The 16,120-nt window shown below is 36.7% G+C and overlaps 1 protein-coding gene across 2 annotated transcripts in view; it reads left to right on the top strand.

Moving 5' to 3' along the window:
- Nucleotides 1–16,120, top strand: part of LOC110018736 (probable bifunctional methylthioribulose-1-phosphate dehydratase/enolase-phosphatase E1 1) — a 65,063-nt gene that overhangs the window by 27,842 nt on the left and 21,101 nt on the right. For both annotated transcript variants that reach the window (XM_020716149.1, XM_020716148.1), the window contains exons 5-9: nucleotides 62–151; nucleotides 8,233–8,418; nucleotides 8,643–8,798; nucleotides 10,737–10,886; nucleotides 10,974–11,075. In XM_020716149.1, coding sequence (XP_020571808.1) covers nucleotides 62–151; nucleotides 8,233–8,418; nucleotides 8,643–8,798; nucleotides 10,737–10,886; nucleotides 10,974–11,075 — 684 coding nt within the window. The remainder of the gene's footprint in view (nucleotides 1–61; nucleotides 152–8,232; nucleotides 8,419–8,642; nucleotides 8,799–10,736; nucleotides 10,887–10,973; nucleotides 11,076–16,120) is intronic.

The following is a 16,120-nucleotide window of genomic DNA, read 5'->3' as shown; positions in this document are numbered from 1 at the left end:
CCTTTGGCAGTGTATGAATGTTGTTTTGCGGCAATTCCTCACTTTGATGGTACTTTCACAGATTTCAGCATACCCGAAGGCAGCAGCAGTGCTTGTGCAAAATCATGGGATATATGTCTGGGGAGATTCTTGGATTAGTGCCAAGACTCAGGTTTTGTAATTTTGTTTTTATTTTTTAACCTGAAACTTTAAGTTTAGTGCGTTCATCTTAATTAGTATTTGAAATTTACCTGAATATTTTTTTTGCTTCTGCAGGTTTGTTTGTTTCCAAATTATTTTCTATATTTTATATTTTTAGCCTTTTTTTTCGCGAGCATTTTTGGGATGTATAAATATGCTGGATCTCTTTTGTTTGCCAAATCTTTTTTGGTGCAGTCCTGATTGATATGTTCAATCTGTTGTCATCTTTAGCAAAACTTTATGAAGTAGATGCTCTACATATTTCTTTGTACATCTCAAATCTCAAGTGTAAGTTTGAGTACGCAAATCAAAATCCTAATTTCGTGAAGTAACTGAAAAGTATCGTCATCATCGTACTCTTATTTTCATATGACAGATGGGAAACATGTCTGAAATATATCGAGGGATGAATTAAGAGGACCAAATTTTTACCCAAGATTAAGTCCACTTATGTTAGATGCACAACTCGCATTCATGGTTAGGCCTGACCTTGTGGTTGACTGGAAGCCTAAGGAGACAAGGACAACAATGCAGTGCTTCCATTTGAAATCTTATTTATTTTTGATATTTTGTACATAATATAAATGATAATTTGTTTAGATTTAGACACACAAACACGCATCAATGTTTGGCTCATTTAAAAGCTCGTGTTCGAAGTATTCGATAAAACACAAGCGAACACAAACAAAAAACAATTCGAACACAAGTAAATTTCACGTTTTAGCTCAAAAGAACCAAATAATAGTAGGCACAATGGAGATACATGTAGTCGATCCCACTTAGTGGGTTAAAGGCTTGTTTTTGTTGTTATATCAAAGTTTAAATCATAACAACTTGTTTGGTCATGTGGTTCTTCGTCTTCTATTATACAAAATTGATGTATGGCCGAATCCAACATCATACATCTATTTTTCTAATTAGTTTAAATGAACCAATTTTGAGTTGAACATGAGTCATACTCGAACAAGTATATGCAAATCGAGCCGAACAAGATCACATTGTCTACGGGCAATTTCAAACACAACCCAATTTCAAATGAGCTAAACTCGAGCCAAGCCCGAGCTCACTCAAGCTTGGCTTGTTTACAACCATAGTCCCTGCTCAAGGGTTGTTTCAGGAGTGCTAACACTTTCCACCACTTCTAACAAGAGGTGTATGGTCGATGTCATGGATATTGCGGTTGAGAGTCTTTGAATCCACCACACTTTACAAAACAAGCATAGGCTTTTAATATATAGCTATATTAGATTTTCTTGTCACATTGAAACTGACGCGGGGCTTGTGGGTCCTGACCGGCTTGGGTAGAAGATTGGTGGGAGGCTCGATCGGATCGGCCAGGCCCCCCTCCTTGCTGGACTAGATCGGCCAGGCTCCCGCCGCCCTAATCTTCTCCAGAAATTATCCCTCCTTCCTAACCATCCCTTTCTACATAGGCTTCATTTAAAATTATTTCTTTTTCCATCCCCCCTTCTTTATTTCTTGTCCTTTCTTCTACTTGCCTAGTCTAGCTACTAATTTCCTTGTACTTCTAGTTGTTGTTGGCTGAAGAGTAATCAGTTTTTGGTTTACCTCTGATTTCTGTTGAGCCTCTAAGATGTTCCTCTTTTGAGGGTTGTATCTGACGACAAACGGTGCTTCGACTGTATCTCGCCCAATTTGATGACTATCTCTGTTCACCCCTTCCCACCCTACCGTCATTCTCCTTTCCAAGACGCCCAAACTGACCTGTCCTCCCCTGCTCTTCGCTAGTAAGCCGCAGGTCACTCTAGCCTTCCCCAGCAGCACCCGCTCCTTGCCGGTATCTCACTGTTGGTCGACAACGTCCTTCAACACTACCTTGCCAACCTTCCAACCAGTTGTTTGCCCAACTGGCTGCAAATCCAATCGATCTCTTACATCGACCGCCACACCTCCTCCCCGGGCACCACCAGCCGGCTGACTACCTTCCTGTGTCACCCTCATTCACCATCGACCACCCCTACATCCTTCAGCAAGTTGTCGACCCTCAGGTTTCTCACAGCAGCCCCCGTACTCCCGTCCCGATGCCTCCAGCCGATCGTCTGCTTTTCGGTCCCCTCCCAACAGACCACCAAGCATCTTTTCTCCACCTCTAGCCCATCTGACGACCTCACGCCATCACTCCAGCAACTCCTTCCATCAGCCAAGCCAACCACACCAGCTCGAGAGGGTCATTTTTGTCCCTTTGTTGTTTCTTTTGTTCTTATTTATGCACTTTTTATTGTTGTTTAATGTTTACATGTGCTATGTTGTTTTATGTTGAGGAGAGGTCCTCGTAGTCGTTTGAAGTCGGCAATAAAATGCGTCGTTTGAGTTGTAGTTTGGGTTAACTTCAGTATCAAAAACAAGGTGCATTATTACTTAATTTGTAAATTTTCTCAGCCATGTTGTAATAGTGTGCATGAGTACTTATGTTTGGTAGATTTTTCCGTCATGTTGGAACATGCACAATTTCGTAATATTTTCCTATAATTATACCTTTCACGTGCTTAGGAAGGGTTTAAGCGGGGAAATATTTGTGGAATAGCAAAGGATGGTGAATGTGGAAAATTGACAACATTTAGAAGGGGTATGAAGTGAAATCTGCTGTTGGACGACAGATTCAGGGTTGATCGACGACTACCCTGACTGAAAACAATGAGCTTAATGACTAAACAATGTGGTACGAAGGTCAAGAGGTTCACCACATACTTCTGCACGAGCTGCAAACACACCACTTGTAAAAGAAAAGTAATAAAACTCTCCTTAGGCCGATGTCAGAGATACAATTTTATAGCATAAACAAGTCAAAAGATTGAAAAAATAGAAAATAACAAAATATAAATAGTTCTATGATAAAAAATAACCCAACTATAAATATAGAAATAAGAATAAAATACATAAAAAATATGTTAAATTTTCAAAGTCTTTTGCCCTAACACCCTGTCTGAACTGATGATCATGGGAGCAATTTTGCGGTATTGCTGGATCATTCATCTTCGCAGTTACACTCCCGTGTCATTCTCTCGAACTAGGAGAGGGTTCTTCTTTTTTCCTGTAGGCTTCTGGAATTGATTTACCACCATAATAAATTCATTGCACTGCTATGGTGTAAGCAGTCACTACAAAATTTATGCTCATATCCATTTCATGAAACTCTAAAACATATATGTATTTCAAAGCATGTTCTTATAGAATAAATAATCATCCTACTTTGGCACAATCAAAGTTGGAGCTGCATCTGGGTTAGTAATGTCACGAACCAAGAATTTAACCATCAAGAGTGCCACTTCTCATTTTCTGCTGGTTGCATTCCATCGATGAGTTGGTTTGGCAGAAGCAATTTTGAAATGAGATCTATGACATGTTGAATCTCTCTAGGTAGTATCCATTCTGTAGAACTGTTAGTCAGGACGTCTGGTAACTCCCTCAATAGAGGTTGCCCCTTTTCTGATATGGACTCATTAGACTTACTATCTTCTAAGACAACTAATGCTAATTTGGAGTCTCTCTCACGGGCTCAACTCGAATCACTAGTATTTCACCATCGTCTACTGCACAGGATATTTCCCTTCGATGTCTTCATTCTCTTCTATACCAATGTCTATTTCTTCAACTGCTGGTGCTTAGTGAAATATATTATAACACTCTCCTATCTGATGCAATGTATCAAAAATCATGTGACATTAAAAACTTCCTAATTGAGACAAATTTGAGAGTGCTTCTTGGCTTCACCCATTCTCCACCCTGAATTATTTTTTTCTTAGCAGGGTTGGCTTGGATACTCCACTTGGTGTGCTCTTATTTTTTGACCTGGGGTTGAACTTTGCTTGTAAGGTGTGACAGTCATATAATGACCTTGTTGTTTCTCCATTTTCAAAACTAAGGTCTATACATCAAGTGGGGACCAGTATGGTTGCAGCTGCACCATATTACTGATAGACGATCTCAGCCCTCTTGGATTCCTCTTTACTGTGTGCTCCTGTAGTTTCACTAGCTCACTTTTCAACATGAATTAATCAAATTCAGTCATTTACTAATCCACAAAAGAATATCTCCGACACATTTGGTGGAGTTTTATGAATATATCATGCGTTAATATGGTGAAAGTCATTTATGTTGCATTTCTCTTTTCATTTTAGACTAAATAATGATTTTGCATTTTCACTCTTGTTGACGAAAACGCTTTAGGATCTCCCACCACAAGGAAACGTTCTTCTTGAGCTTGATGGCTATCAATTAACCTTTTTGTCTTGTAAACCTCTTAGTACTAAAAAAATTGTTCTACTATTTGGAGTAACTTGATAAACTCTTTTAGATCCATGCGACCCTCAAAATTTGATTTATCCTTGAAATCCCGTACAAACATCTTCAAACTCACATGCACCTTTCCTTTCTCATTCCACAATCACATCCTTGCTAAATCTCATTCCAAAATATCTTCTAAGAACCCTAAAACGGTATCAGTTTTGGTCACGAGTAAGACAGGAAGATTTGCTGGTTGGGAATGACGAACTCATAAAGATTTCGGTATTAGTTTCACTCTCAACTCTATGGTGGTTTGTGTGAGTTGAAAGTGAAAGCGACGTGAGATGAGGAATGCTTGAGATAGGGGTTGTTTGTGGGATGGGCTGCCTATCATGGACTTTGTGTGGGTTGCTCTTCTGAGGGAGAATTGTGGCGACGCAGTTTGTGCCGATATGGGGGGACGGAGGGGTAGAGAGAGAGAGAGAGAGAGAGTAGAAGGATGGTGAGCTATTGAGGATTTCAGTAGGAGTATGAACGAGAATTGGAGAACTTAGGTCTGGGCAGGGCCTGATGAGAAGAATGTCAGAATGAAGCTACTGCACGCAGGAGATAGTAGGAGGCCCAATGGAGAGGGATTGTGCGTCTCTATGCACCAAAGAAAAATAGAGAGCCAGCTTGAGATGGGAGCGGTGATTAGGTGTGTCATTGAGGTGGGAGAACGAGAGTGGAAAAGAGGGAGATGAGGCTAGAGAATTTACTTGCAAATGAGGTCTGAGGATTGAAATAGGTTGCTAGGGTGATGAGGGATTGCTTGGTAGTAGTAGCGTGAGAAAACAAGAGCCAAGGGAGTGCTAGATTGCCATTAGTTTTTTTTTTTACTATTATTTATATAGAAAGGAGTGATAAGATTGGAGGATTGGGTGCCTGAGTATGGGGAAATTAGATGAGTTGCATTGTATTATTTCCTCTTGAATTTTTGTTTCTTATGCATCTTGAGTTTTGCATGTCTCGATTTAAGAGTCATTGGATTTCGACAAGATTCATACAATATGGGTGTTATTTTCAAGTATTGTTTATGTCTCGAACGCGCTCGTGGATTTTGTTTTTTGAACGGAGTTTGTTTGAGTAAATTTGATATATTTCAAGGCAATCTGGGTCCAAATAATTCGCGTCATACTAAAAATCTATCATTTTCATCGTGCTTGATCATTTTAACTATAGAAGGTCACTTGGGTAGTTTTGATGCTCCAGATGAGTTCGTGTAGTCATTTTGCAAATGGAGGTTGTTTGGGCCACTTTGATGACGATCTAAAAAAATATAAAGTCAATCCGCACACCATCATATCCATGATTTGCACTTTCATCATTTTTTATCGAGGCCATTGTGAATGGTCCCTATAAATATTATAATTTAAATTAGTTTACATAGTTTAAAAATCTTTACTCATAAAATTATTTTTGTGTAGTATCCAAAACATCATATAGAAGTTTTATTAATTTTTACTAATTTCAATATACATGTTAAGATAAATAAAATGCTACACAACATAAAATACGTGCGAAAAAAAATTATTTGTTAACTTGACCAAAATAATTCAGTCTTTGACATAAAAATTAAATCAAAATTATGAAATCTCTGAAAATGACATAAAGGTTAACTGAAAATTTTAAAATCTCTGTAAATTTGAGTTTCTATGAAATCTAATTAAATAAAATAGCAAAATTTGACATAATAGTAATGGAATTAAACTATGAACTAGGGTAACAATCACTTACCTAAAGTTGGATTTTTTTTTTCATTTGGCCCTTTAGACAAAATTAGCTATAAGATATTTTAATCTCTATTTCCTCTCTCCACTCTCTCTTTCTTAGCCAAATGCGTTGAATTTTGGAAATTAAGTTCTATGAGTGGATTTTATAAGAATCATAAGATTTTATAATATGATATACTTAATTAATGATATAATGGTAATTATATGAAGTATTATTTTTTATTAATTTTTTTTTGTAAATTCTCCTATATCATTAAATATAAAACTTCAAAAATTATGAAGAATTATTCAATAAACTTGATATCATATTTAGAACAATTGGATACAATTGGTTTATAAAATAGACATTATATGATCAGAGAAAACCAACTTCACAGAAATGCTAATTTCTTAAAAGAAGTATAAAAAATTATTATTTTCATACTTATAATATTCATAAGATTAAATAAATAAACACATAAAATAAAGTATAGAATGATCTATAATCTGGTGAAGACGGTTCGTAAATCGCACATAAATATATCCAAATTTCAAATTTAATTGAATGCAGTATGTTTAGTTTTAATATATTAAATTCTCTTCAAATTCAGAACAACAACAACAAGCCTTTATCCCACTAGGTGGGGTTGGCTACATGAATCATTTTTCTTCATTGTTGAGTGAAATTCCCTTCAAATCAGAAGTATAAAAATACTGATGAATGTACCAGGTATAAATTCTACTCTTAAAATTTATATAAAATCTATAAACTTAAATAAGCATGTAAGCTTTGTAGATTCAAATCAGACCATTACAGGTAAATTCAAATATTGTCAAAAATGGTCATACAATTTTGACACACTACTATTTTATCCCTTAAAAAAACAATTTTCTAATATTTATCAATGAGGGCAAATGTTGAGAAAATATGGAATATGACTTCTAGCCTTAATTCTCTACTAGCAAGTAAGTTGAGCAATAATATCTCTCTTATGGCGAACATCATAAAAATGAAAGTGAAAAAGCTTGCGGGTGCCCTACCTATAGATCAATGTCATATGTTTCAACTTTTGGGCCTTTCTCAAGTATCTATGTGTGGCCTCTAATCCAAATGCAATCCATATTGCACACTAATCTTAGGGAAAATGAATTCAAATGTTATACATACACAAACCCTACCTTAGCATTGTCACCATAATGTTAAAACTAAAGTAAGCGTACAAGATGTGGTGTAAGCCTTGATCCATCATTATAGTATGATGAACAGTATGGGGAAAAAACTAGTCAGGGCATAAGAACATTGCCTGGGAGATTGTGCGATGTAAGAATAAAACAAACTTGACAATACATTGTTGTGTCACTGATCCTACTACCATTTTGTTTGGGTTGTTAATGTGGACATTGATGAGTCACTATAATTGTATAATTATTTTTGTTTAATAATGTGTACATGCTAATCTTATATATACTATAATTACTCAATAATCTTTAGTAAACTTTATGTTTTTTACTTTTATTTCTCACAATGGTTTTCAAGCTTATATATTGATCCTTCTACTAAAGGATTTCGGGCATTTGGGACTTGTCTAAACTATTTTTATGATTTGGTTTGGATGAACTGCTAGCATCGTGATCATAATTTTTTTTTTCCAGAAACTGGTTGTCCAATCCAATTTCTTCCTGTGAATTGTAGAAACAATTCAATCAATGAATTGAAACAGTATGGTTTCAGGACTTCCTGTCTGTTGGGAGGACTGCCTGTCTTTCTCAGTTTTAATAACCATGTTTTACGTTCATTTTGCTGCTGATTTTGTTGAGGGCATTTACCTGTCCAGTTTTTAGCATTTATAGTACAATAACCACTTAGGTTTGTTTTTCAATAAATGTATTTGCAGCTTTTTTCATTAAGCTTGCTTTACTGCCATTCTGCCTATAATACCTATAATTGTTCTGCACTAACCTGCCCTCTTTTTTTTATTATTTATTTTTTTATTTTACTTTCAGAAGTTTATGTCAGTGTTTTTAAACAACTTTATGTAGTTCTATAATTTTCCAGGCAGAATGTTATCATTATCTATTTGAAGCTGCGATCAAGCTCCATCAATTGGGTATTGACTGGGCAAGCCCAAGTCACGGTCTTATAAACAATAATGCAAATAAAATGGGTATAAATTTAGGTACTTCTGATATTTCTGAGAAAGCAGGACTTGCCAATGGTAGTCAAGCTCCAGAAAAACTGAGGGTACGTTACTGTGTTCATTGTTCATTATTTTTTTTAAGAGAGACGTTGGGTGATGGATACTTGAGATGTCTGTATTCAATATTAAATGATTTTCTCTGTTAGTTCAAAAATTTCAAATTGTCCATTTATTATCTCAAAACCTTTCCAAGGAAGTCTGTCGGTTTTTCATCTAAATGAAGCTGGGGATTTTAACTTGCAGTGGATGTCTTTTTACTGTTTTGCAGAAATGCATTGTACTTGATATTGAGGGTACAACTACACCAATATCCTTCGTTACTGAAGTACTTTTTCCTTATGCTCATGATAATGTGCGAAAACATTTGATGTCTACATATGATAGTGAGGAAACTCAAGATGACATTAAGCTATTGCGTGCACAAGTAAGAATTTAATTTCCTTGCATCGATTTGTCTATACTCTGTTTTATTTAATAGCTATAGCTCATAAAATATTTTGACCATTGCATCATAATCCATTTTATTTCTGAGGAAGACTTTTAAAGGTCAGAACATCTGCTTTTTTACTCACTTTATAAGTTGCCCCAAGTGGAACACAACAATTATTCTTATGTTCATAATTACTTTGATAAGTTTTGCGTCATATATGTGAACCACATTCATTCTTCCTGCCCTGTCGTTGCAATTTGTCATATGTTCGCTCTCCTTCGAGCCAACTTTGATTTAAAGGTTAAGGTTATTACCAGGTTAAAGACTCTTTAACATGCCACTCTTTATTCTCCTAAATGCCAAAATCAATTTGCTATTTTAGTACAGTGGTTGGATTTTAATGGAAATTTTTCTAGATATTTTGACTTATAAAGAAGTCACATTCTTCCTTGCTTTATGGTCCATGCTCGGTCTTAACCAAACTCTTTGCAATACTCCTGCCAATATCTCTCTTTAAGTTGTTATTAAGCATAGATTACACATTCATCTTTACATTTATAAATGACCAACCTTTGCTGTAAAATTTATTAGATGATAATCCTAATCTCTTTTAAGTGACACTATTATTCCTTCTTTGAAATTTAATTTTCCTCTCTTTCTCCCTTTCTTTGTTGTGCAAGTGTGTACCTATCTTCTGCATGATTTTGGATGTGACTCTCTCATGTCAAGTAGAGGTTTGAAGACTACTGTTATAATATTGCTTTGATGTGAACTCTGAACCTGCTACATTTACCTTCTGGTTCCCATGTTTCCTTTTGTTTTTCATGTGATAATTTCCTTTCACAAACTTAGATAAATTTTTAATTATGCTTGGGCTCCTCAATGGCGTTTGATAAATGGAGTTTTTGGAGTAGGAATTAGAAACAACTTATGCCACGTGGAGTGTAGGAGCACTCAATTGGCCGCACAAATAATTATATTTTCATTTACCATCTATCAATAATAGTTAATTACATTTCATGGATCTCTATTACACAAATAGTATTGCAGGGATAAGGCCAAACATTTGTAGACGAATCTAATCCTATTCAATCCTGTCAATCATTCAAATTAGACCTATTATTATACAAGATAGATATTAGTGGTTTACCAAATTATAACATGATTTGTTTTATTCTGTCAAAGACTTTTTAGCGTGGCCCATGCATTTTGAAAGGTATGTTCTTCTTCGCTTTGATAAATTTGATATTATCGGCCAAAACACATGTTTCCCTTGTAATGAATGAAGTTGATGAAGAATCCAGACGAGAACATCTTTATGATGGATCGGATTTTGGTAGGATATATATTGATTCCTCAGCGGTGTAAAACAAAATAAAAAATTTTTTCCAATGGATACTAGATGGCGCATGTGTGATGATTCATTTTAAAAGTATATTTTATGATTTGCTTAGATGTGATGTTGTGATGCTCTGAGCAAGCCTTCATTATGACATTACCAACATAGCTTTCTACTTTATAGTGAACTCTCATAAAAGTGTGCCTTTGATTTACAGTCTCATTGTTTTTGAAGTTGGAAGGCTTGCTGTTCAGTGTATGAGAATATGCTAATGGGGCTTTAAAAGAATGTATGCTTTTTGTTTTCTAAACCCTCATAATTTAATTTTAACCCGGTAATCTGTTCATGAACAAGTACATGTCATGATTTGAGGTTTTGTCAACTTGCAACTATAAATTGGGAAGTTATAACTAGCAACTTGTTGGATCCTTTTTTTTTTTTATACCAAACTCAAAATAGAACTGAAATGTCTCGGATGCACATGACTTTAGTTTTTTTTCTTTGCCCATGATTTATGTTTGCTATTTTGTTTTGAATTGACATTTTACTCTTCATATTTACGGTGTCTGAATCTGGAAGCATATTCTATGTAGGTTCTGGATGATTTGGATAAAGGAGTTCCAGGCTATGTACCCATTCTACCCTATGGAGCTGGGAAAGAGCAAGTGATTGATTGCGTAGTAACCAATGTTGAGGAAATGATAAAAGCTGACCGAAAACTTACAGCATTGAAACAGTTGCAGGTAATCAAACTGAACATGCTTAGATGCTTATGATGGGAGCTTTAACGCACAGCAATTTTAGACTAGTTTTATATGCTTTACAAGCAGGGACATATATGGAGAACCGGCTTTGAAAATAAGCAACTGCAAGGTGTTCTCTTTGATGATGTTCCTGATGCTCTTAAAAGGTGGCACAGGAATGGCATCAAGGTATGGTCCAAATAATTTCTCAGATATTTTAGCCTTCTGATAGGGATCTAGAAGTGAATTTCTATGAAATTAGGAGCATCTATCGGGTGACATGGGTTGGCTTTGGTTCGGCCCTTTAGTGGCAGACCCATTCTACTGTACCTGAAACTGTCATTTTTGATAAACAAGCAATGTATCTTTATGGGGGAAAAAATTCAGCGTGGTATTTTTTAAATTGGGAGGGGTGGTGGTAGATTTACATACACAGCACCCAAAACTGTTAAATATCCATAGCTCCTGCCAGAAATTTATTATTACTTATATAACACCTAAACATTAAAATCAAATAAAAAATAGCACCTTTCCTTAAATCCTTGAACTCCGCATTTCTGTCATGCCCACAAGCATATCTCCTTGTTTCGCACCTCTTCCAGTTGGTAGCGGAGGTAGCTTTTATCTCTCCACTTCTCTGTCTCAAGAGCCAACATGTAAATTGAGCTCATTCTCTACACTTCTTCTCTCACAAATCTTACCCACTCAGCCCACCTCGGCTTTCATCAAATAGCGATTCCATAACAAAGAAGAGCTATTAAATATCCTCTTTGTTATGGAAAGTATTAATTCTAATGGTTGTATATTAGGTATTTGTATGTTAGGAAGCTTTATATTATAACCTAACTAGATGAGATCTAGTTACGAGATTTTTTTCTATTTTAGATATATTCATAATCTATAGAAAGAAGAGTGTATATAAATATGTAACATATGATATCAATTGTGGAATAAGAAAATAAGTTTTTCACTTCACATGGTATCAAAGTTCCACTTCTGGCTCGATCGTTTGTTTGGCGTTGTATGCATCATATGGATCTGCTGACCTCATTTTTAGTGAGGTCTTAGTCTCCTACTCCCATAACCCAAAATCTAGCCTTAGAAATTCTTGTTGACCATCCTAGCGAACTAGTAATGGAACCCACCTCCGTAGAACTTCAAACCGCATCTTTACTCATTTTTGTGAAGAACTCGCATGAGTGGTTCCAAACACTCAACTTCGGTCCCAAATCCTCGACATTTCGTTGAGTTGATTAGGATCGGCACATGAAACTTGACTCGAGTTCCTACATTAATAGGAGCAGCCCCTAGGGAACCTCCTTTGCGACCCGAATGCTCGATAAAGCCGCATTTTGCACACGATTTTAGCTTAAATTGACTCGTTTGTCGGTGAACTCATCCGAACGACCCTGGATGACGAAACGGACCGCGCCGACGCGTCCGGAACGTCAATTTTAGCTGGAAAAGACAGACACCCATATTTGGTTTCACACTCGCGCGAACTGCACGAAAATTGATGCACATTTTTTTTTAATTAGCGGGGCACGGGTTTGGGTTCAGCCCAGGCTTAATTCGAGCTCGACACAGGCTGAACACAAGCCAGGATTATTTCAAATTTCAAATTTTTAAAATTCAAATTTTATCTCCTAATTTCATCTTAATTAGGTTTGATTAGGAGGTATTTTTTTACCTAATATAACTGCCCCTATATGGAAGACATTCAATCGCCCGCTCCATGCACTTGTAACGGCATTAGAGAGGCGCAGGATACAAATCCTGCTGGATTTCTTTTCGGCAGGGATATATTTTTCTGAGTTCGCACTTTCCTCCTCTCGCTCGCCGCTACTCTTCGACAGAAACCCTGTCGGCTTCTTCTCTTCCCCACGCCAAACAACCGCTCCGTTCGAACTCGCCCTCCTCGCGCCTACTTCATCGCTACGCTCTCGAGAGATCCCACTCGCCTGATCCTCAGCTCCCCTTTGGGATCTTCTCGCTTGCCTCTCCTATCTGCAAGAGACCGCCCGATCCTATTTCTCGCTACCTCGTTCGGCTTCCTCACGCAGAAGAAGCCCGCTCGCGACTAAAACTCCTCTCCCGCTCGTGACCGAACCTCTCCTCCTCGTCGAACAGGCCGAAGCCTGCTCCTCTGCTCCTCTGCTCGATCGAAAGACCTCTCTCTCGATCGCGATCGAGGCATCTAAGCTCGCCCTCTCCTCTCGGGTTCGGTTCGACCGGGGACCTCTGTTCGGCTTCTTCCGCTCGAGTTCAGACGCTGCTCTTCCTCCCGCTCACGCCCCGGTCCTAACCTTAGACGCTGCTCTTCTTCCCCGCTCACGCCCCATCTTACGGCGAACTTCGGCCAGGTAACTCGGTGCCCTATTTTTCCCCCTTCGCATACGGGCAAGACAAAATAAAAAAAATAATAATAATAAATTGTTTCAAATTTCCTGTTATTTTCAGTCATCATCAAGTTAAGAATATATTGTGATTCTCTATAGTTTATGTGTTTGCTATGCTCAAATGAGATAATTAAGCTGATGCATTCAATCTCTTTCACAAGTAATGGCGTTTAAACATGACTTCATGCTTTAACATCTACTTTATACTAATAGTATATATATATATTGGTTGTCCACCATATTATTATATGTGAAGGTTAAATCTTGAATTACGATTCGTTAACTTAGAGGGTGAGATTAACTTTACATTTATCCACCTTTACCAAATGATTGAGAAAGTAGAATTCGGGGGTACTAAGTTTTGCTGTGAAACAAAATATTTATGAATGGGCAACAAATTTATTTGCAGAGAATTCACAATTGCTCACTGTTTGTTTATCACCTTCATCTGAAATTATGAATATATTTTGAAGTATTCAGCGAACCAGATGTTTATATCGTAGTTCTTGATTTGGAAAGTATTTATAAACATACCAGTCACAACTTATGTGTTCATATCGAATACCTGAATTCTAATCTTTGTTGCATACATATATTATCTTACCTATATTTGGAATTCATGTGCAAGCCTTTATGCAGATTTCATCCATGAAATGATTTCATTTAAAAAAAAAACATATGATTTTTTTTTTAATGTCATTTCTATTGAAATTCCTATTCAAATATTGATGGAAATATAAAGTTTTGATGCTCTCGTCTGGAACAGTTTGAAAGTTTTAAAGTTTGTCATCGCGAAAATATGAAAAATTTGAACAATCTTATTTATGAAGATTTTAGAGACTTACAAATGCTGTTTTGAAACAATTTACGTACTGTTTTGATGTCTTTAAATGCAAATTTTGTGTCTCATTTAAATGCTGATTTTTGGAGGACTTTACTTGCTGTTTGAATGTTGTTTGGAAGACAATTAAATGATGTTTTGGGGTCTGTTTTGGGACTGGAGTTGGAGAGCTTTATTCACTATTTCAGGACTGATTTTGATAGTTCTATTTACTGTTTTGGGGCTGGAGTTGGAGAGCTTTTTTCACTATTTCGAGACTGATTTTGATAGTTCTATTACTGTTTTGGGGTTGGAGTTGGAGAGCTTTATTCACTATTTCGGGGCTGATTTTGATAATTCTATTTACTGTTTTGGGTTTTATTTAATTATCATTCAAACGTTTTTCATAGTTCGATTCATTTGAGGTCGATTCATCTGTTGTTTTCCCCCTTTCGGCTTTGCTAGTTTTAGAGGTGGGTCGACCTCTTTCTTATTTTGTTTTATTTATTTTTAAATGATCAAGTCAATGTTAAGTCATAAAGATGAGAATTGATGATTTAATTAATTAAAAGATATAGAAAACTTTAAATCACCTTAAGCATAAGTTAAAGTGTAGGTTTCCTAGAACTTTAAGTGCACACCTTAGGTGAGAGTCTATCCACCTAGTCGGTTTAGGCTTCCTACATTTTAGAAGCACACCCACCAAATCAATGAAAAAAGTGATCAAATCAATGATTAGAGATACGAGTTTCCTAGACTTTAGGAGCACACTTTAGGTGAGAGCCCATCTACCTAATCTCTGTAGTGTAACCTCTTAAGATTTTAGGAGCATACGTTAGGTAAGAGTCTATTCACATAATCCTCGAATGCACAGTGAAACTAGACACTTGACCCTAATTCACAAACTGACTAAGACATTAGACATGATGCATCGAGACGTGACCCATGCTTCCTTAATTAGATCAACAGTGAAATTCCTTCAATGACTTAACCTACAATGAAACCCAGTGCATCGGGATTTGAGCTTGAATATTACACTCAAATCCTCCTGACAATTGGGGAAATTTGTTAACGCCACATATGGATCATCGGACTAGGATAAGTCTAGGGTCTAGGTGGCGAGGGCGATGACGACATTGCTCATGTGTGCTTAAACGAGGGATACGAGGTTAGACATAATCCTCGAATGCACAGTGAAACTAGACACTTGACCCTAATTCACAAACTGACTAAGACATTAGACATGATGCATCGAGACGTGACCCATGCTTCCTTAATTAGATCAACAGTGAAATTCCCTCAATGACTTAACCTACAATGAAACCCAGTGCATCGGGATTTGAGCTTGAATATTACACTCAAATTCTCCTGGCAATTGGGGAAATTTCTTAACGCCGCATATGGATCATCGGACTGGGATAAGTCTAGGGTCTAGGTGGCGAGGGCGATGACGACATTGCTCATGTGTGCTTAAACGAGGGATACGAGGTTAGATTATTAGAATAGTATCTCTTACCTCAAGGATTTTCAATAAGGGAGAGGGAAGGACCCATGATACTATTCGCCGATTCTTGGTGGGATCGTTGCCCCCGACACTCTTAAGTTGTCAGTAATTCTAGCACGATTAGAGTGACTAACCTGTGGACTATATGACTTTACAAAAATATTTACAAAAATAAAATAAAATTTTTTTTTTGCATGATTAAAAGAACTATGCATAAAAAAGTTTATAAAAGTCCACGGCTAGTCATTTGGATTGAGGTTAAGAACCACTTTCTGTAGATTGTTGAGCCGGTAACTCCTGTTCAAGGTCGGGAAGCACACAACCCAGCTCTGAGCCCCCACTTTCACCAAGGTCTTATACCCAGTCCTGATCTTTCATATGTGGCTAAGTGTTTCGTTTGCTTGTGATTTATACGACTCGTTTTTTTGACTTTCGTGCTGAGTTTTCTTGTCTTGTTTAAGTTTACTTGCAAGTTTATTTAAATCTCCTGCAAATCATGCTATGCTCGCAA

This window comes from Phalaenopsis equestris, unplaced genomic scaffold, assembly GCF_001263595.1.
Source record: "Phalaenopsis equestris unplaced genomic scaffold, ASM126359v1 Scaffold000036, whole genome shotgun sequence".
Taxonomy (NCBI): domain Eukaryota; kingdom Viridiplantae; phylum Streptophyta; class Magnoliopsida; order Asparagales; family Orchidaceae; genus Phalaenopsis; species Phalaenopsis equestris.
Note: the sequence above shows the minus strand (reverse complement) of the source record. Positions and strands in the feature narration are given on the sequence as shown.